Genomic DNA, 22,740 nt, shown 5'->3' on the forward strand with positions numbered 1-22,740 from the left:
GAATAGTGGGCCAGCAAAGTCTATTCCGGTTACAGCAAATGGTTTGGCAGGTGAAGCTCGTTCAGGTGGCAGCGATGCTTCGATCTGTTGCCCTCATGGATTCTTCAAGATCTTGCATGCGAGGAACGAGTATAGGATTCTTTTGATGGCCTGACGAGCTCTAAGGATCCAAAATTCGGTTCGCAGTTCTGATAGTACAGAATGAACACCCAAGTTATGAAGGCAGATGTGTGTCTCTCGAATAATCAATTGTGTGAAATGGTGGGAACCGTCAAGGAGTACAGGATGTTTTTGTTCCCTATTTAGGCTAGTGCACTGCAGTCGACCTCTTAGATGTATCAGTCCATCTTCTAGGAAAGGATTGTATCGTGCGATTTTTGACTCTCTTGGCAGTGGTAAGTTATTCTGAAGTGCATGTAATTCGCTGGCCCACTCGAATCCAATACATTCTGGCAGCTGATAATTCGGTGGCTGTAAGTTCTCCTGAAGATTTATTCTTCTGAGGAATGTTGTGTAGGAAGCGGAGAGTCCATGCTGTGATACGAATGAGCTTCCAGTATGAGCTGAATTTAAGTAAGTCCAGAAGGCTGGTTGGCGTAGATATCGACAAAACTTGGCTCTGGGTTTCCTTCCTCTTTTCTTTGGGAGGAAGTCGTACCATCATTGGAGTTTCATTTGGCCAGCATTCAGGAGGGCGTGTAAGCCAAGGCAACTCATGCCACCAAATATCCAGAGAATTCATTTGGTAGCCCTAGAGTCCACATGAGAGGTGATCAGCAGGATTGTCTGGTCCTGGACAGGGTTTCCATTGTGTGGGAGTCGTGTGTGTTTGTATCTCAGTTACACGATTACAAACAAAAGTCTTCCATCTGTTAGGATCACAGCGAATCCAACTTAGTGTTATTGTAGAATCCGTCCACATTATCGCATGGGCAATTTTAAAGTCTGTTGCGTGGCAAAAGTAACAATAGTCTGATCCCAACTACTACTGCTAAAAGTTCGAGTCGAGGCAATGTCACCTTTTTAATAGGAGCCAGTCTGTTCTTGCTACAGACTAAATGGGTTATGACGTCCTCATCTGAGACAGTACGAATGTACAAAGCTGCTCCATATGCCTTTTGCGAGGCGTCACAGAATACGTGACACTGAGAGTCTCTTCCATGAGCTGTAGCTATCCATCTAGGGACACGTATATGTGACAATGAAGGTAAGCTACATATCCAAGTGCGCCATCGTGCCCCTAAGTCCCAGGGCATAAGTTCATCCCAGCCAATTCCTCGCTATTCCTGGGTCCTGGAATAGCAATTTCCCAACAAGAGATACAGGGGAAAACAGTCCGAGTGGGTCATAGAATTCAGCCGCACATTGTAAAAGGAGTCGTTTGGTCTTCTGACGACCTGACGATTTCGCTAGGATCTATACAGAAGTAGTCACCTGCGGTATTCCAGTCTACGCCTAAAACTTGAGTCTGGCTGTGGAGTTCTCGCTCTTCTGCCTTCCAGATAGTGTGGAGTTTTTCACATTTGGTAGCCCATTTTGATACGAGGAGACTGATCAATTTCATTAGGGTTACAAGTTCATAGTATATAGCTATCACCACATTATCACCTTCTACTGAGACCACAAAGTCGTCCATGTATGCAGTCTTGTTTATAAGTGACGTTTCGGTGGGAAATGCTGTCCTACACATGTTGGCAAGTTCTCTTAGTGTTGCAGAAAGTAAAAATGGGCTGCAGGTCAGGCCGAATGGGAGTCTCTTAAAACGGTATTCCGTTGGTTTGTCCGTCGTTTGAAGCTTTCGTGTTTGGTCCTGGCTAATTTTGAACCAGAAAAACCTGGTCATTTTCATTCAAGGTTAATTGAAGGAAAGCTTGTGTAATGTCCACGGCGATAACCGTAGAACATAGTCTGAAACACAGTAAAATTTCCAGAATCTCTGGTAATAGGTTCGGTCCTACTTCTAATACCTCATTGAGAGAAGGTGCATTGTTTCCGTGAGATGAAGCATCAAAGACTATTCTCCACTTGGTGGATCCGTATTTCTCCTTCCTCTCTGCATGATGAGGGAGATAAAATAGCTCCTTTCCTAAGAGTGGGGCGGCAGCGACCTCTACTTGCCCCTTCATAATGTAGTCTAGCATAAGATCGAAGTACATTTGCTTAAAGGTCTCTTGACGTTGAAATCTTTCCCTAAGGTACTTGAATAGTTTTTCCGCGATTGGTCTGTTACTCGAAAGCACTGTATGTTGCCTTTTGGGAAGTGTAACCACTGCTCGATGATCCTTTATAGAGAGAGATGTTCTAAACTCTTCAAGAAGTCTCGTATCCTTGTTGCTCACAGGTAGACCCTGATCGGCAGTAATCCCTATAGTTTCCAAGTCCCAAAAACGTCTGAAATCATTGTCCGAGTGCAGAGGAGATTGGTCAGTCTGAGCAAAATTTACCAGGGTTGCATGCACACAGGCTTGTGACTTGTTACCACTAAGTGTCAAGCCAAACAGAGAAAGAACTAACACTAAGGTTTCAGAGATGCGTATGGGTGAATTGTGCTTCACTATCTTCCAATAAAAATCGCCTCCTACAAGAATCTCCACAGGAAGATCTTCTGTTGAATCGGTTTTCGGATCTGCTAGTGTAATCTTATAATCTTACGGGCATCTGGTAAACTTTTTATATGTTGTGGAACCGAAGGCTGGTGAGAAATAACGTGAGTACTTTCTAAGGCAGTAAGTGGCATTGAAGAATTCTGCCAAAGGCCCTTCATATTAAACTGAACAAGCCTGCGGTGGTGTGGGCGTGTAGGGTTTGATTCAAAGGAACAAACGATTAGTTCTTGTTGGTCTACCGTTTGCAGTTTGAGATCATCAATCGGCGATTTTGCTATGAAGCTGGACTGACTACCTGCGTCCAGTAGACATCGCGTTGTCCTGCTCAACCCTGTAGGTCCCCGAGACGCATACTTTAGTTGTCTGAAGGTACGTATATCCGTGGGGAGTGACAGATACCTTTCCCACGGAAGTAACATTTGTCTGACCCGCAGGACCCCTAATATCCTTTCGTTCCTCACAAATTGACTTATGATGCAGTCTTTTACAGTTAACACACCAAGCCTTTTCTTTCTTTTTGCAATCTGACACTTTGTACCCACGTTGAAGACAAAGAAAGCATCTGTTTGCTAGTTTCAATTTATCTATTCGATCATTAACTTGTACAATCTTCTTACAGTCTTGCGCCCAATGATCGCCGGATTCGCAAAAGACGCAGAATGGTCCCTTTACGCTGGTATCCTTCGGAGTCGATCTTTTAGATTTCGCATGTACGTGAAGTGTGGACACTGTGGGAAGGTTAATAGAAGTGCTGGAAAATTCACCGCGTATCTTCTGCGTGGTAAGTGGCCCATCGACTTTCTCGTTCAGAAACTCCAATTGCAAAATATCCCCTTCATATATTCCCGTATGCTTGGCGTGAATTATCCAGCGGCGGCATATGTCATTCGGAAAAATGCGTATAATTTTCGGCGCGAGGACTCGGCCGTATCCATTCACGTCTTCCCCAAGTGCCCGGAGAGCTTTAATACGTCGCTGGCATTCAATGAATGTTGGATCAAGTTCCTCTGGGGTGGACAGCTGAATTGGTTTTATGGCTTCGAGATAATCTAAGTGGGCTTGAATTATTCGATCCTTGTTGCCATAACGCGCTCGGAGAATCCTCTTCGTTTCTGCGTACGTCTCGGCAGTCACCGCAATACCGTCCACTAAATGCTTTGGTTCTCCCGAGAGATAGCCGCGAAGAAAGATGTGTTTATTAATTGTAGGTATTGTCGGATCATCATCAACCGACTGCTCAAACTGCTCTCAGAATCGTGCCCATGTCACGAGATCTCCTGAAAAAGGCTCAAGTTTGATTGGCGGAAGTTTTACTGAAGCTGTGGGAACTTTCATTGTTACAGATTGTACCGGTGGATTGTCGGGAATCTTTATGTCTGCTACCAATTTCGCAAGCTGTTTCTCTATTTCGTGAGACAATCGAGAAATGGCGAGTTTTGCGGTGTCTATATAATCTTAGCACTTAAGAACATCTTCTTCGTATTCGTCATCGTCTAACAACTCGTGAATATCCTTATCTAATTTAACAAGGCAGTTCAGAACACTTCCCAGTCTGTCATTGTAATATTTATAATCCGCGATTTGCGATGTGTCTGACAACCTTGCAACTTCCGCTACGAGTCGCGTAATGTTTGCTCTTTCTCTCATACGTTTTCTCTGTAGATTGTAACTGTGCTTCTGGTTTGTCCATTCCGTCCGATTACTCTAAAGTTTAAAGCAGTGTCGGCTAGTGATCAGCTGGTCCTAGTAAGGCATTATCTTTGGATCGCTAGTCGAAGTAGTTCAATTGATGGTCGCTAGATGGCAACACTAGTCAAACAATCTAAAGGCGTAGCGTAAGATCTGATAATTCATTAAAGCGCTAATCGAACAGCTACAATAGCAGTACACAGCAGCAATAATGTAATCAGTTGCCTTTACAAATGGCACTACAAAACATGTTGCGAGATAATCCAATTGAACTTAGCTGTGTACGCAGGCGGTTGTCGTCTAAGAGCTTGTTGCGTGGTGTGACAGATCGCTGCAGTAAACCCCCTCGTAGTATTGCCGCGTGACGTGCGTCCAGAATTAGTGTTTCACAACGGCAATCGTCGAATCTATTTCCGGCGAAGTCTATCCCGGGTTTTGGCACCAAAATTCTTATGTCGTGAATCACAGTAGAGCCTCGATTAGCAGTCTAACAACACTTTTTACACACTCACAGAACATACAATACAACAAGTCAAAGATACATTGTCCTAAGAGTAAAACAGTCTCTCACTTTCCCCGAAGTACATCACGCTGTGACAGACTGCATCATAAATCCTGATCACAAGTGTTTATGTGCAAAGAAAGCAATCATCACATCACTGACATTTTATGCTTTCTGGCAAATACAGGGTGACAATTACTGAACTATATGAAATAAAAATCATAACTGCTGATTGGTTTGCGTTAGAGCATTCAAACTGCACGGTTTGCCACAGGGTATGGTGGGAATTAGTATGCATATGTGCGGTTTGGTTTAGCGATGAAGTCCACTTTCATTTGGATGGGTTCACCAATAAGCAAAATTGGTACATTTGGGAACTGAGAATCCTCATTTTGCTATCAAGAAGTCTCTTCACATCAATGGGTGACACTGTGGTGTGCAATTTAAAGTCATGGAATAATTGATTGACATTCCTTGATGGCACTGCAACTATCTAATGGTACACAAAGGTTTTGGTAGACAATTTCATCCTCTTTATCCAAGATGACCCCGATTTCGGCAAAATGTGGTTCATGCAAGACAGAGCTCAACCCAATCGAAGCAGTAGAGTGATGTCCTGCAGGAGCACTTTTGGGAGTGCATTGGCTGCCATATTGTCTGGATCTGAACACATGCAACACCTTTTTGTGGGCTATATTAAAGACAAGGTGTACAGCAATAACCTGAAAACCATTGCTGACCTGAAAACAGCCATTCAGGTCATCAACAGCAGTGATGTCGTGACACTTCAGGAGGTTGAGCAGAATTTCACTATTTGTCTGCGCCACATCATTGCCAATGATGGCAGATGTGTCAAACATGTCTTTACCTAAACCCGAACATCCATAGTCACAATTATATGCTGAATAAAGTATGTTCACACCGTAGTTTGTAATTAATTCACATATTTTTCGTATAGTTCAATAATTGTCACCCTGCATACGCTTCTGATTTTAACATTAACAATGAAGCAAAGTTTTACGAAGCACATTCTATTGCCACCAACTGTACAAATGGCAGCAACATCTGTAATCATACAGCATAGATTATGCGAGAGGAAATTAACTGCCCCACCATAACTGACCATGGCTGCAAAGCATTTACGACATTTCTTCGAATAACCAAATTTTCCAAGCCTCATTTTCCCCCCCCCCCTCCCCCCCCCCCCACCTGAAATGCCCTTACTCCTCTCTAAGCCTTAATCTGGGACTAACATTTTAAGAAATGAAATTGACAGTTAATCACAAAACAAATGACAAAGACCACTAGTCAAGGCGACCTGGCAGCAGAAACTGGCAGTTTAGATACTCTTAACAAGATCATTGAGACAGCTGAAATAGGAGCTCTTATTTTTATTTCATTGTTTCCAGTGCAAAAGTGACTACACTCAGATTTATTTTACTAAAGAAAAAATACTCTACATTTGAAATAAGATAGTTTGAGCAGACAAAGTGCGAACTAACCCTGGAAGTGGCCATTGGTGCCCCACACCGGTGGAGTGTCTGCCACAGGTGTACAAGTACCAATCGCTCCAGCTACTCCTCCAGATGACGGACCATTGGCAATGCGGTCCTCTAGGTGGCGAAGCCACTGAGTGAGTGACCTGTCGAAAATGCAGGTGCCACCTCAGATTCTCAATTAACTTAATGCAAACTTTCAAAATTATCCTATCATTAATCAGCTCTTTGCATATGGACACCACAGGCCAATTCATGTTTTGGATGTGTAGTATTACACACAAGATACTGCCTTCATACACAAAGTAAAAATAAAAACTAGTCCATATTAGAGGTAATCAAAGTTTTGTTACATTGAACAACTAACGTTATGTAATTAAAGCAGGATTTTTTTTTTCCCTGCTGATGTTTATTTTAGCTGGCCTATCAGACCATCATCAGGAAACAACTGACTTGTATGTACAAGGTACACTCGTGTATAGGAAACCAACAAAGATATTTAAAAAATATCACACAATATCTTATCACGATGATAATAGTCTAAAAAGGCACTCTTCACGTTATGCACTAATTATGTTGAAGTGCTAAATTAGATTACAATAGGCATAATATCAAACACAGTAATATGCAATATTAAAGTATGTACGTCTAATTATATTCATAAAATATTAAACGCTGTGAAGAAAACAACCTTGCATGGCAGCGATAATAGTATTAAATAAAGTCATAACAGTGACAAAGGTATCACAGTGCTGTTCAGAATACATCATCTGTGTGGAAATGTTAACTGGAGAGTCACATTCTGGCTTCCATTTATTTCAATTTAGTGACATGAACTAAGCCTCTTGGCTACTCCATTTGTGCAGATGCAAAGTCAACTGCCCTGCTAATGGAAACACTACTTCCTCATGGAGGAGGACAGTCAACCAGTGCACGTTACAAACTGTGTCATGGGAAGGCTCCAGAAACAATAAGCTCATGTACCCCTTTGCACAGGAAGGAATTTGGCAAATAAATCTCAGACTGAAACAGAAAAATCTCAAGGACCAAACAGGATCCCTGACAAAATAATACCAGCTCTATGTGACCAACTGGATAGATATGTTAAGTGTACAATGCGTGTCTCTTGCAAGAAAGGGTTCCTGCACTGTGGAACAACACTGATGTGGTAATAATTAGCAAAGGAAAAGTTAAGGCTCCAATGATACCCAAATCCTACAGACTAATTTGGCCTTGAATGTACTCGGCAAGATTTTTGAAAAACCATTACGCTAAAGATTACTAAATCAGACTGCCACACAGGATGAACCCTCGGTAGTAAGGGTTCAGAAGAAAGAAGTCAACTCAAGAAACAACTAAAAGGCAATTTTGCTAGCACCAGATACTCATGCTATGAATGCTCTAGCAGTGACTATCAATATTGCTGGTGCTTTCGATAACATACAGTGGATGTCTCTCTGGCCATCTTAGAGATTTGGAGTGTCCAGCACCACTGTACATCTGCCCGAGTGCTTCTTTAACAATCCCAGGAAAGACAATAGTGCAAGCAATAACAAAAGGCTGTCTCCAGGAATCAGTGTGTGGGCCAAAGTTTTGGCATGTAGCACTGGAGACTATCCTCCAAAAATTATATGACAACAGTAACATATGTGGACTGGACGCATTTGCAGACGACATGCTGAGGTGACTCCAGAAGAATTGTAGAAGACAAATGTGATGTGGCTCTCCGTGAACTTGATGGCTGGTGTCTAAGTGTTAAATTGTCACTAGCACCTCAAAAAACGCACGTCCTGCCTGAAAGAGATATTAGCAAGAAACCATTAAATAAAATTAAATGATTAGGAAAAGTGCAGTAAAAATGTATCTACGGGTATGTCTGGAGGAACATCCTAACTTAGCACATCATACAAAAGGAGCCAGTACTAAAGGTACATCATGATGTATTAAATTGTAACCACTGCAAATAAGAAATTTTGCCTTACTTTGAAAACAATCAGAGTAAACCACACATCTACATTAGCATCAGTCGAGCATTTGGGCTCAGATTGTAGCTCATTCAATGAGGAGTGCTACAAGATTAAAGGGCATCTACTGCACTAGGCCACATCATGATTTGTTAGTAATTCTAGGAATATAATAGAGGGAAACATTCCACGTGGGAAAAATATATCTAAAAACAAAGATGATGTGACTTACCAAACAAAAGCGCTGGCAGGTCGATAGACACACCAACAAACACAAACACACACACACACACACACACACAAAATTCGATCTTTCGCAACCGGCGGTTGATTCATCAGGAAAGAGAGAAGGAGAGGGAAAGAAGAAAGGATGTGGGTTTTAAGGGAGAGGGTAAGGAGTGATTCCAATCCCGGGAGCGGAAAGACTTACCTTAGGGGGGGAAAAGGATAGGTATACACGCACGTACGCACATCCATCCGCACATACACAGACACAAGCAGACATTTTGTCTCTAAGGTAAGTCTTTCCACTCCCGGGATTGGAATGACTCCTTACCCTCTCCCTTAAAACCCACATCCTTTCTTCTTTCCCTCTCCTTCCTCTTTCCTGACAAATCAACCGCCGGTTGCGAAAGCTCTAATTTTGTGTGTATGTGTGTATCAACCTGACAGCACTTTTGTTTGGTAAGTCACATCATCTTTGTTTTTAGATATAATTCTAGGAATATGTGCACAGGATTAGGGAACTAGGAACAAGGGAGGCTTTTACTGTTTAAAGAAAGGCAGTCAAATGGAAGTACAACAGGTGATCTGAATTGAAGCAAATTCGAAATAAGTAACAAAAGATTGCATATTACAACTGTGCAAAATGAACGGGACACTTCAGGCACAGGCAGGAGAACGTATGAATTTATTTCTAACATCAGGGAGAGATTAAAAATGAAATTTCTTAGCCCATCGGTGGACTGATTCATTACCTGGCTGGCCATAGCCCATACACCAACTGTTTATACAAAATCAAAAGATGAATGATAGCACCACCTGCAATAGTGTGGGCACACCAGAACACCCATCGTGGAACTGCGTGCTCTACAAAGAGAGAGTAATGGACGTCAGGTACAAAGGGTGTTAGATCCGAAAGCAGCACAAAGAAGCAAATTGATCTGGTGCCTTCTGGTGTTGAATGCCTTGTGAAGTCTTCCTTGACCATCCTGGGTACTGTGATTGCAGTATCATCAAGGTCAGCACACTTCCATCCAGGCTGGACAACATACTCGGCAGATGGAGCGATGACTGAATGAAGTAATGCCTGAATAATATATATTGCCTTGGTGCAAGTGATCGTGGAAGTGTGGACTGTAAGACTTGACAGTGATGGATGGAATAGTTTGCTACAGTTGGAACACTGCCGACAGGCTGTTCGATGCCCAAGGGAGCCAGTGGACAATGGCTTCTGACCAAGTAGTGTGAGGATGGACGCAGTAGTGGAAACAACAATCTACTAGTTAAATTCATTTTTTTTACAAAGAACACATTCTGTAGGGATTATAGTAGGCTAACATGTTAATGGTTTTATTTTAGCTTTGTAGTATTTATAGTATTTAAAAAATTAAGTATCAGAGATAAATACAGAGAAAACTATTGTACATTTTCATGCAGTGCACACTTTAAAAATTCAAAATTGTAGAAAATGAAGAATCGAGAAAAATGGTAAAACCCCAAAAATGTGTGTGTGTGTGTGTGTGTGTGTGTGTGTGTGTGTGTGTGTGTGTGTGTGTTGTCCTCTTGAGGGCAGTGTAAAAACAAGCTTACTTCTCCAATTGACATTAAAAGCTTATTACAAGTTGACTCAGTGAATTTCTGTACATTGCATAAAATTTACATTTTTTAGACAGCTCAGGCGCTACAGTTTTGCTTCATGCCTTCTATCACTGCTGCCTAGTATCTAAAACGTGCTATTGCAAAACCCTTGCTCTAATTCCATGTAACATCTATGCACAAAAAGCATATTTTCAGCAGTTCATAAAATGCTCTCACCCCCTACCTCCTCTCCCATGGTTGAGGAGCCACACACCTAGAAGGAAACTCATTTTATGTGTGTTAGTGTGGTGTGGCAGCTGTGTCGGCTGTTTGAACAAGTCGCCAACCAACAAAATCTCAGCAGTCATGAACAGTCGACGTTTCCTCTATTCTGATCGAGTATATTCTATCAGACTCAGTGTTTTGAATTTAAAAGGTTGACGAGAGAGGTTGCTGAAGACAGTAAACTGAAAATACATGTATGCCAAAAGAGGAGGCCATTCATCACACAATGGCTCGGTCTGAACACTTTGCATCAACTGTGGTGTTTTTCCATTGCTGCCGCTATCTAGCAGTAGATGTATCATAGTTTCATGCTGGTGCGATAAACATTTTTGAAACCAGAATGTGTCAGTACAGTAGAGTTCCAAGCAAAATTCCCAACTACCATTCAACAAACAATTTCATAACTTCCTGCTATCCACTACAGCCTTGAAACAGCAGTGCTATAGCCTAGCATCCAAGTTATTTGGCCGGTATGCACAAGGTTGTGAGACAAAATCCGATTGGCTGCAACAAAAACTTCTGTTTTAAGTGCTTGTAAGACAAGTAGTATTCAAAAGTACATGTTTTAATGGAAAGTATTCTTTATTTTTTAACAAACTGGCTGGTAATTTCAACTTAAAATATTATGAAGGATATATAAAAATAATTAAAATCATATGGATGAGTTTCAAATGAAAAAAGAATAAAGGAAACGAGAATGAGTAAAAAACTTCATACAATGCTTAAACTTAAGCAGCAAATGACTAGGAATGAAAAAAAAAATGTTTGAACCAATGAACTGCATAAATGTAATGAAAGTTATTTTGGTAAAGATATAAAATAAAGTAAATTGCACATGATGCAATTCAAATTCACGACCTTTGGCATTCCAGTTGAGTAACTAACCACTACACTATGGTATCATTTTGAAGACAATGCTGTTTTCAAGGCTTCCGAAATTCTTTTTTGTCAAAGAGTCACACACAAGGGTTCACTGAGAAACGGTTGTAACATGCAACACTAGACACTTTAACCAACACCACAGAATAAGTTATCTACCCGAGTAGACGATGATGCTGAATATAAGATGATGCCTTTCAGAGGCTGTTTGAGAAAAATTTGTGGTTTTTAACATTTTCAGACTGACCAAATTACAAACTTTTATTGATGTAAGATATCTACCTACAAGTCAACATTACGCACATTCTAAACTTATTCCATTTATTGATTGTCCACATTTTGGTAAAACAAGGAGAATTGAACAAAAAATAAATTTTTTGACAGTTTTCATCTTCACTACCTTTGTCTGTGGTACCACCACCACCACCACCACCACCACCACCACCACCACCACCACCACCACCACCACCACCACCGGACAGCTGTCCAACTTTCATCTTTGTTGTCAAAAATATCTGGCTGTTTCTTTCAAATTTGTTACAATTTCTGAGAATGTGCTGATGATGGTGTCGAGAATATAGCTATTTTTCTCAATAAATAGTGGATTTTGCTTCTATACTGGCAGGAGAATGTTACTACGTCTCTTGCTTCGAAACAAATCATCACATGCCACTTTCTCATTAGTTGTGTAGAAGCAGCAGCTGACAAAACCCAAATCCCTCCTGTCAAACATCAAGGTGAGCTTTGACAACATTGCTGTATGAAACACAGGAGGAGGCCACTGGCTCCATCTAAACTTTTACTATCTTCTGCAGAAATAGGTGCTATTGTTGAGTAGCTATTTAATTTTAGAGCCAATCTGATTCGGACTGCAAGTGGATTCAAACTGGAGTTTGAACAGGTTTGATGTTCATAAAATGCCAAAGTATGAAGGGCAGACTCCCACAGTTGGCAGTATAATAAAATTTGCTGCCTGATCAACACTCCCCTCCCCACAATCATTGTAGTTCTACCTTCCAGTCGAGCTGGTGTCACTGTTCTTCCTCCAATGTTCCGCAGAGCTGTGCTTGAACACTGACACATGGACAGATCACATGTAACCACAGCAACTAATACACAAATAAAAGCTTGCAATCATGATTAAGTCCAATTCCTGAAGTTTTACCCATTCTGTGATCTAGTGACATCTGTTGGCATGATCTCCACTACAGGTATTCCTGCCATAATTTATTCTTGCAATAACAGTTTCTGCCAGTTTAATGTGATTTAATTTTGTTTGTTAGATATTTAATTCTGGATTAATTATCTTTCTTATTTTATCCGACTGTCACCGTCTTGTTCTAAAGCTGGTAACATTTTTCCACAGTATTCTAAGATGTGAACAGTAAATTTCTAATTTGCAACCTACTTGATAAATGATTGTAGTTTCTCATAACCAAATGAAACACTGTCTTTGGTTCAGAACAATGTAATGGTATTTGAAGAACAATATTTCACCTTCGAATGTTATCTTTACTTAAAAATCAGAATAAATGTATGTAAACTGTATAGATTTAATGTATGAAAATTTACCACAAACCTGTTTAAATTAACTAATGAGGAGGTATTGAATAGAATTGGGGAGAAAAGGAGTTTGTGGCACAACTTGACAAGAAGAAGGGACCGGTTGGTAGGACACGTTCTGAGGCATCAAGGGATCACAAATTTAGTACTGGAGGGCAACGTGGAAAGTAAAAACTGTAGTGGGAGACCAAGAGACGAATACACTAGGCAGATTCAGAAGGATGTAGGTTGCAGTAAGTACTGGGAGACAAAGCTTGCACAGGACAGTAGCATGGGGAGCTGCATCAAACCAGTCTCAGGACTGAAGACCACAACAACAACAACAGTTTAAATACAACAAAAGTTTGTAAGTTTATAGAATTTAAATACTATCTAATTTTATAATCGGGTGAGTATGGCAGGTCATCCCATAAAGCCAATTTCCATCCTTGGGGACATTCTCTCATTAGTGAAAAAGTCTTTCCTATTAAGAATTATTGTGTCAATAGCCAGTGAACTTCTATTACTGTACGAAAATGTAAATTTTTTTGAGGAAACTAAATTGATAAGCCAACACTGATGGTCGGTTCGTAATTTCATGAGGAATGTCAGTGCTGGCAATAGCCACACATATATTTGAGTACATACACTATTTTAGCTTTTGAAAATAATTGTCCCTTACTTGCCGAGGGGAGAGGAATAAGTTGAGGAAAGCTAGATTTACTTATACCTTAGCATGAGGAAGAATCTGGTGAGAGAGAGTGAGAGACTACAGTATTCTTTAGAGTTGAGACAAGTGTCAACAGTTTGACCCTTTGCATGCTCATACCTCCTGTCGCCATTGCTGATTGCTGGATGTATCAGCGCATAACTGAGGAGCTGTCTCGCTTCCTCCACATACGCCCCGGTCTCCACTGCATGACTGAGCGCAGAGTGGATGGCCGCAAGATAGCGAGACTTGGCTTCGCAGTTGCCAGGCCGCAGCAGGGGCAGTAGCTGCAGCAACTGCCTCAGTGTCGAGCCGTCGCAGCCCAGGGACAAGATGCTTCCAATATATCCTGCAGCACGCATACAGAACTTAAGATAAATTTAGACAAAAAATGAAAAGGAACATCCGAGTTGATAAACGTTACTATACTTGGTAATGCAGAAATGAAAATACCTAACTGAATTCTTAAATTGTATTTTTCTCCCGCTTGTACTTTAAAACTAAAGACCACTTCTTTATTGTATATCTTACAATAATTATACTCTAACTGGACGGCAAGTACATTTCTTAACATTTGAAGAACTCCCAATGTAACTTTTTGCTAAGTCGAATTCATGACAACCAATTAAAGTATGATGGGCAGATACCAAAGCTAACATTCACTGGTGACATAGGTTTTCCATTCACATGTTAGGAAAATGTGTTTAAAGGAATGAATGCATACTGACCACAGTGTGCAGAGAGGTAAGTACGTGAAGTGCATTACTATTTTTGATGGTAAAATAGTTTATCATTCTCCTTATGCATTGCTGGTTCTCTGGAAGATTCGAAGCTCACAACGAGAAAGCACATGTCCAAACAATTCACATCATGTTTGGCATGTGACTTTTATACCACCTAACATGAAGGACTAAGGTATTTTGACTCACTCTCGCCCCCCCCCCCCCCCCCCCAAAATCCCCTTCTACTGCCTACTTTGAGAAAACTGTCCCAAACATTTATGACACAAATCACCAAATGAATGAAAATCTGGCATTCTTCATCATCGTATAAGGAGTCCACAAATGTTTATTTTCCAAGAAATCAAGAAAAAACTTTTCACACCCATTAGGTGAACACCCTTCAATGAAAGCAGTGCTGGCTGAGAGACCAAGGCAACTGACAAGGGAGCGGAGGGCCTGCCGAGGGATTTGGAGGGGGGAGGGAGGGGGCAATGCCTCGCTGTGTGCTGTGCTGTTTAATAATGCTCAGTGCAACCTACCACTCTTGTGGTATTTACACGAGGTGAAGAAAGTAGTCATCCAGGTTGCACACTGAACAGCCATATGCAGTCTAGCCCCACAAAAAATATTAACAGTTTGCAGATAAAATACGAGTTTGGAAGTTCTCCATTAACATGTAGGGAAACGGGCATTAATTTCTTTATTTGTGAAGGGTGCATATAATCACCAAATCAGAACAGTCATTCTTAATAAGATACGTTGGAAGAAGGGAGGCTGGCTATATTAGTACTTTAACTATTATTGAGGCTGCTATGAACTTATGTAGTGTGCAAGTAATTTTGAAAAGAGATACAACAATGGCAAATTTCAGTGTGAAAGTCGAAATAAAAACTGGTAAATCAGGATGGCACGGTTGAGTTTAACTATTGTTAGGAAGCTTGTCAGTTTCGAATTCAATGAACCCTTTCAAATAAATGCTTTTACTTAAATTGAGGAACTGATGACACCACAAATATTAAAGGAAAGGCATTTTCATTTTATGCAACACTCATCTTTCATACAAAGCACGTTTCCTACGTTAAACATCCCTTACGCATGTCTGATCACCGTAAAAAAACACCGGTCAATTAGACATCAGCAGAATACAGCAGGATGGAGGTTACAATTAAATATTTTCTCAACAAATTGTGAACACACCTGTGGAAAAAAAGCAAAAGAATTTTATGTGGGAATCAACAGTATGTTGGACAGCCATAGCAAGGAGGATATCAGAAATCCAGGGGTTTGACAAATTATGGGAACATCAAAACAACCAATTACCAGGCCTAATACAGTGTAGCAAACCTGTCGGTATTTGAAACAGGCTTTTAGTCATCTCAGAATGGATAAATACAGGTCCTATGTAGTTTTCAATTGACTCATAACATTCCTCCTGCAAAATAATGGAAAGTTCAGGAAACAATGAGATGGATAGCGATTACATGCCCTTCTCTCCAAAGCAGAACACAAAGACTAAATAATATCGAGATCAGGTGACTAGTGACCAGTGAGGGAAGATGCAACAGATCTTCATTGTGCTCAAAACAAGTCTTGAAAGATGTGGGTTGCGTAAACAGAAGCCGTGTCATCTTTTAACGCAGTATCACCATTGACGAACAAATACTGTATCACAAAATGGATCTGGTGTGCAAAAATGGTTGTGTAATCCTTGGCAATAAAGTAACCTTCCAGAGTAACCACGGAGCCCACAGAACACCACGATACAGCTGTCCAAATCACCCATTCCACCATGTTTCACCTCTGACATGAAAGCTATGCCAGAAGTTGGAGACACTGTCAAAACAACACTCATTGGTGTTGTAACGGTGACTGGAATGGTCGCGGGGTTGAAATGATGGAAAGCGCGGCGGGACCCGCAGAGCGGACCGCAAACAACACCACCACAACGAGAGAGGATGGACATGACCAATGAAGGACAGATTGAACAAGAAGAAGATCGAACAACTAAGTCACAAGGAAACCTAACAAACAAGTCCACTTGTACACAGAACAAGTAAGTAAGCTGTCTAACGTGAAGCGATGTGTCCACAGACGTACGCGAGATTCGACTGGCTGGCTGAGCAAGAGGCAGGCGCTTAAGTACTATATCGGGGGCGCCACTATTGGCCGCCGGAACCCGTGTTCCACTGTGGCGCACTCGCACTAGAAGCGGGCCAGGAGGCTCGTGCCGCCACAGCTTACAGAGACCTCTAGGGGTCTTCAACATCCATGACGTCTGGCACAGATTCAAATTCCGTGGCGCGTGGCACCAGAATTGGAGCAAACGACTTTTCCCATTGCTCCATAGTTCAAGTTTTATGGCTCCGGCACCATGTTTTCTTACCACAGGCATTTGTTTCATTAATGAGTGGTTATGGAATTCCAGATCATCCTGAAATTCCCTCCTTATGGAGCTCCCTTTGTATTGTTTTGGTGCTTGCAGGGTTTGCAAATTTGATTCTGCAGTGACTTGTGTGTCTTATTTTTCGTCACAACCTCTAATGACCATCTGCATGACCACCCACCACCCATTTTCATTTAGCAGATGACATTTTCTTGCTTTACTTGTGTGAGGTACAAATCTTCAACACATGCCTCTGGAAACCATCAAATACTTTGGCTGCCTTGGTTATGGAAGTTGCCACCAGACAAGCACCAGCAATTTACGCATGTTCAGGTCCATTTAGCTCTAACATAATTCATTCACAACTGCAGCCAACATTGTTCTGACTGACTGCCACTTAACATATTGAAGACACTGCAGAGGCACTACTTATGGTCTATCTAGCACAACCTGCAGACTCAGGTAGCATATGTATGATCAAGCATGAATTTCTAGTGGTATGTGCATATTTCTGTCACGCTCATGTAAACTGGCCAGGAGAAGAAATGTTTCTTCAATAAAAGATATGTACCAATATATATTCCTATAAACATAAGAAAGGAGATTCTTTAAGCGTTCATCTAGCACCCAGAATTTTAAGGAAATGAAACGTGGGCAGTCAGAAATACTAAGGGAAACAAACCTGCATTTGAAAAATAGTGCTATCAAAGAATGTTAAAAATTAATGGGCACGTCAAGTATGAAAAATGGCACACACTGGACATTGTCTGTCTATAAATCTGTAGACTGGCTCAAAAAGAAACAACCCATTTTACAATAATCCCACTACAATTCGATCTTAGGTGTAGTCTTGCCACGCCAGAGAAAAATATTTTTATTCTGTATATTTTATTCACAACTATTCCTGTCAGTTTACACAATTTGGATACATGTTTATAATTGTCACCAGAATACCACAGAAAATAGAACTAGGATACACATTTGTTCAAACGGAGGAATCTCGTGAAAATCATTTTTGTGTATAATCGCACGAACTGTCTGTGACAAAAATGTTTTATTGCAAAACTACTTTTACCCTACATGCTTATTGTTACATACAAAGTAATCATGTCAATATGAAACCCCCCCCCCCCCAAAAAAGAAAAAAAAAAAAAAAAAAAAAAAAAAAGAGAAAGAAAGAAAAAAAAAATTCTTTATCGTCTGACGTCAGCACCTTTTGTAGGTTTTACCACTATGTTACACTTTCATACAGTAATGGGTTTACCGTATTTACTCGAATCTAAGCTGCACCTGAAAAAATGAGACTCAAAATCAAGGGAAAAAAATTCGAAATTCTTCAAGGAGAGAAAAAAGTTTTAGGCCACACCTCTAAATCAAAACGAAGTTGGTCCATTATAATGCGAGACACAATTTTGGTCGAATGAATGACGATACAGCTACAGTAGTTTGGTTCGAGTCTTAAGCTTCGCAGTTAAGCTTTACCAGGTAGCCATTGCTATGTGTCAGGCGCTCCGTCTGTATTTATACGGATACCCTTAATTTCACGTGCTTCGTCTGGTTTGAATTGATTGCTTACTTTTCTTTGATCTGATAAGTGCCGTTTTCTTTGTATTAGGTGTTGACGTCACTGTAAGCTGAAGATGCATTACTGCACTGTGTTGTGCATTGTTTGTCGCATTCTGATAATGAGTGTTTACAGCCTGTCGCCGCTCGCGGAATGGCTTGCTACCGCCATTTACAATTAAAAAAATAAAAAGGAATCATCTCATTAGCAAAACAATGGCAAGAGACTGCTATCTGTTGTTACTTAACACTGCTGCTTCTTTGATAATGGTCAACAAGAACCAAATAATAGACTGCGTATGATAGAAGATGTTCTGAACAAGAGTTTAGCGAAAAATTCTCAGTTTGAAAATCTTTGCAAACACCTCTTTAGTACATTACATTCTGCACAGAAATTAGAGTCATCTTAGATTTAAAAATCTAGTCAATTGCCGTGCTTCATTTCTGACTGTATCACTATTACGCATAAGAATAATACGAATATAAACATGACACGATATGTATATTCTTCCGCGTTTGCTGTTGTCTCACTCTAGTTTCGTAGTTTATTAGGCAGGCAGGATTTAAATGAGGTAGCTGCTAACATGGAAGAATACATGGCAAAAAGTTTATATTCGTATTATTCTTATCGTGAAGAGAATACTGCATGTGATTCACAATTCATAAAAGTTCCTATTAGCAACCATTTCTTCTCACAGGTAGGAAAAAATTCAGAACATAGGGTTGGCCTTATTGACAAACACCCCTAACAGTCTTGCCAGTTGGATTTTCGTAGTTCATTGAAATGCTGCAACATTCGAAGATGAACAATGCGGAATTTGTATTTACTTCGTGGATACTTTATGAAAATACAGTGGTCTAAACTCGGAGTGGAGGAAAAAAAAGCTCGTCTTCCACTTTTTTTTTATTACTTACTGACACAGTGGTTTTGGCACCAGTATTTATCTTTGTGCCTGCAAAGCACGCCTGTGTAGCGGTACATATATTCGACGGCAGAAGTTAGTTGTGGCAGCACCTACCAACATTTTTCAGAACTTCTGCTTGCTTTGCACTCGATTCTAAGCCGCAGGCGGTTTTTTGGATTACAAAAACTGGAAAAAAGTGCAGCTTAGATTCGAGTAAATACAATAGCCTCTAACAGTCATGCACGTACTGTCACTAATAGAATTTTTTTGCATTATTGCTCACATGAAAGCCTGTTGGCAAAAAGTTGTATTGCTGTTGTAATATTGAAACTTACCAGCAGTGGTCCTTCCTTATTTTATGTTTTCCTCCATGCTGTAACAGTAGACCTTTCTATTGCTCATTTTGCATCAATTTCACTTCACAATATTTATAAAACCTTTCATTTAAATCTTCATCTGCATTATTTTGTTCAGAATATGAGCAGAATTTAGGTTTTAAATGTTTGTGTGACAATTACCATAGATTGTTATGTTTTTTTAACTAATAGGCCTGCATTTTAATTATTTAAATGTTATGATAGATAAATAAAAACCACATACACTAATACTCCAAATGAAAGAAAGAAAGAAAGAAAGAAAGAAAGACTAAAACCGAGATAAAATGAAAGCAAATGAAGTTAATACAATGATAAAAACAATGCAACAAAGGATTAGCAAAGAGAAACCATTACATTTAAACAAACTGACTGAATAAAAATCACAATCATTTAGATAAATACTACAGAAAAAGTAGATTGCACCTGATGAGATTTGAACTCGCAACCTTCAGCATACCAGCCAAATAATGTGACTGCTAGATTACAGTGCTGTTGAAAATTAGTGTATCACAAGAAATTCTGTAATTCTTTTTTGTCAGTTACTCACACACAGGGGTCCACCAGGGTGAACAGCTGCAGTGTGTGACACCTGGGACTTAACCTACACCACCGTATAGTTAATTTCAGAAAGCCAATCTCACCCTTGGGAATTTCCTCTTAGTTTCCGACTGCTCAACACAACAAACAGATGAATGATTCATGTTGAATAGAGGAGATTCTGAATCCGACAGATTCTGAATGTAAAGATCATTTGAATAATGATTTTGAAAGTGTGGATTCTAATGACCTACAACCAACATTTTTTCCAGCAATATGAAAAATACTCTGAAGAAATAGTGCTACACCACAGCTGCCTTTCTGCAGTCAACACTAAGAATGAATGCATTTTAAATTTTTAGGTCTGCAACCACCAAAGTGAGAAAGTTCAAACTGAATTACAAATACGAACATAGAGGGTGAGCAAATATGCAGCCAACAACAGAAATATGGATTGTGTCCCATTACAACTCAATGTCATGTTGTTGTTACTTGGTGGAGCACAACTGTATGGCAAGTCTCTTAGATATTGCTACAGTGAGTGTTCTTTCAGATGTGTTTAATAGAGGGGAAAAAAAGTACAAAAGAACACACACTACTTATATAATTGAAGCACGGGCAACCCATTTATTTAAATCTATGTCCAGAGCAGCTAATGTCAATTCCTTTGTGTCTTGCCTAACAGGTTACAATGTCATGAGGAACAGGTATCATGCAGTCTAGCAAGGAATGAGCTACAGAAGAATGAAAATTTACAGAAACTCACTGGAGTTCATAGCAGACTGGAAAAATGTGTGGAAAGGAGTCCCATATCATATAATGCTGGAGTAGATGTCACTGAGCAATTTGTAGATGAAACTAGAGAAACAATCAATTACAGATACAATTATTTAATTGAACAGATAAAAAAATCTATTCACCAAGCAGCAGAAGACCACACACACCCACACACACAACTAGCATACATGACTGCAGTCACAGACCACAGTGTCGTTTCAGTTATCTGAGACTGCAGACATATGTGCAAGTTGCGTTTGCACGAGTGTGTGTGTGTGTGTGTGTGTGTGTGTGTGTGTGTGTGTGTGTGTGTCAAAGGCCTTAGTGGCTGAAAGCTATAAATTGTGCGACTCTTTTTGTTGTGCCTATTGCAACTCAGCATCTCCACTATATGGTGAGTAGCAACTTTCCTTCTCTAATATTGTTACAATCCATCCTGCATCTTCCATTGTTTGATTTGAGCAATTGGTAGGGTTTTTCAAGGTCAATGAACTTGAGACAGGATATTCTGAGTAAACCATCAAAATACTGGATAAAAATACGGATGCCTTAACAGCAAACTATGCCAGACAGTAACTTGTGACAACTGTTTTACTGTCTGTACCATTGTTGGATGCCCAGCTGGGTGTAGTCTTCATATGATACGTAAATGCAGGAAGGCATACATTGGGCAATAATTAGATAGACACACAATCTACTCACCAAGCAGCGGCAGATCCCAGACATAAAAGAAGGTTGTAATTAGGCAAGCTTTCGGAGCCAGTGGTGGCTCCTTCAGGCAGAAGGGTTGAAGGGGAATGAAGAGGGGTAAAGGGAAAGGACTGGAAAGGTCTAGGAAAAGGGGTAGATTTTGGGAAAGTCACCGAGAACCACGGATCAGGGGAGACTTACTCAATTGGGTGACAAGGATGACTGAGGAACACCAAAGAGCCATTCCATGTTAAACCAACGCACTTTAAATAAAATTTTTTTTGTCACGAGTTTAAATTTAAATATATGGAAAGGTAACTAAAAATATCAGAAATATCAAAATATCATCTTAAACAAAACTAATCAACATATCCTATAATTAAATTGATTGTTTAATTTTATACAATTTAAGCTAATATCCTATTAATTGCTAGGACAAAAATATGTAACATGGGACCTATACCTACAAATTAGAATAAGTTACAAAAAATTTCGTCAGGTGCGAGTAGGACATCCGCATTAAGTGTTCTGTACAAAATTGTGTGTACACAGTTCAACCATTCCAGGAATTGAGGAGCTTGACATTTTTTGCATGTTACAGACATTGGTACTGACAAGATATCACTCCCAGGGATTCCAAAACTTTAAAGAACATTTTAATTTCAAATTTGAAGTCTGATAAAATGTCAAAAGAAATATTTTTTTCCGAGTTATGTAATTACTTTTTCCTCCACTTCAAATCATCTATCTTTGGGGTAAGACAGATCCATTACTTCTTAGATGCTTGTGCTCTCCTTTTCTCCAAATAGGTCTTCATTCTACCTGATCTCTTCTTTCCTCCTCCGATATCTGAATTGGTTTTCTGGTGTTGATCTCAACTTTGAAACTCTTAGTTTTATCTTTGGTTACAGTCTTGGATGTACCATTCTTTATCACGACTTTGGTAATCTCAAGTAACCTCAAATCCTTTTCCACTTCCTTAAACCAATTGGGTTTAGTCTTTTTTGTAAAAGTCAAAGATTTGTTTAGTTGGTCTGTCAGGGTTCATTTGGAGTACTTGTCCATAGAAATCAATCTTTTTCCTCATGGTTTCCAGGAGTCTCTCCAACTGTGCATAGAGGTCTTTGTTTCTATAGGAAACTTGTTTGTTATTTTGGAATTTAGGACCCGCGATCTTCCTCGAAATTTTCCCCTCCTTGATTTCTGATTTCTCTATTTGCCCTTTCCCCCCATGATTAGTGTGTCTGCTGCATAGAGTTCTTCCGGCTTAATTACTGTGTTATAATGCCTTATTTTGGTGTTCCAAAAGAGGGC

The 22,740-nt window shown here is 40.0% G+C and overlaps 1 protein-coding gene across 2 annotated transcripts in view; it reads right to left on the minus strand.

Moving 5' to 3' along the window:
- Positions 1 to 22,740, minus strand: part of LOC126291689 (protein Smaug homolog 1) — a 99,374-nt gene that overhangs the window by 63,796 nt on the left and 12,838 nt on the right. For both annotated transcript variants that reach the window (XM_049985313.1, XM_049985314.1), the window contains exons 3-4: positions 13,593 to 13,821; positions 6,300 to 6,439 (exon numbers count right to left, since the gene is read on the minus strand). In XM_049985313.1, the coding sequence (XP_049841270.1) occupies positions 6,300 to 6,439; positions 13,593 to 13,821 (369 nt within the window). The remainder of the gene's footprint in view (positions 1 to 6,299; positions 6,440 to 13,592; positions 13,822 to 22,740) is intronic.

The sequence above is a fragment of the Schistocerca gregaria genome, chromosome 9 (genome assembly GCF_023897955.1).
Source record: "Schistocerca gregaria isolate iqSchGreg1 chromosome 9, iqSchGreg1.2, whole genome shotgun sequence".
Classification (NCBI taxonomy): Eukaryota; Metazoa; Arthropoda; class Insecta; order Orthoptera; family Acrididae; genus Schistocerca; species Schistocerca gregaria.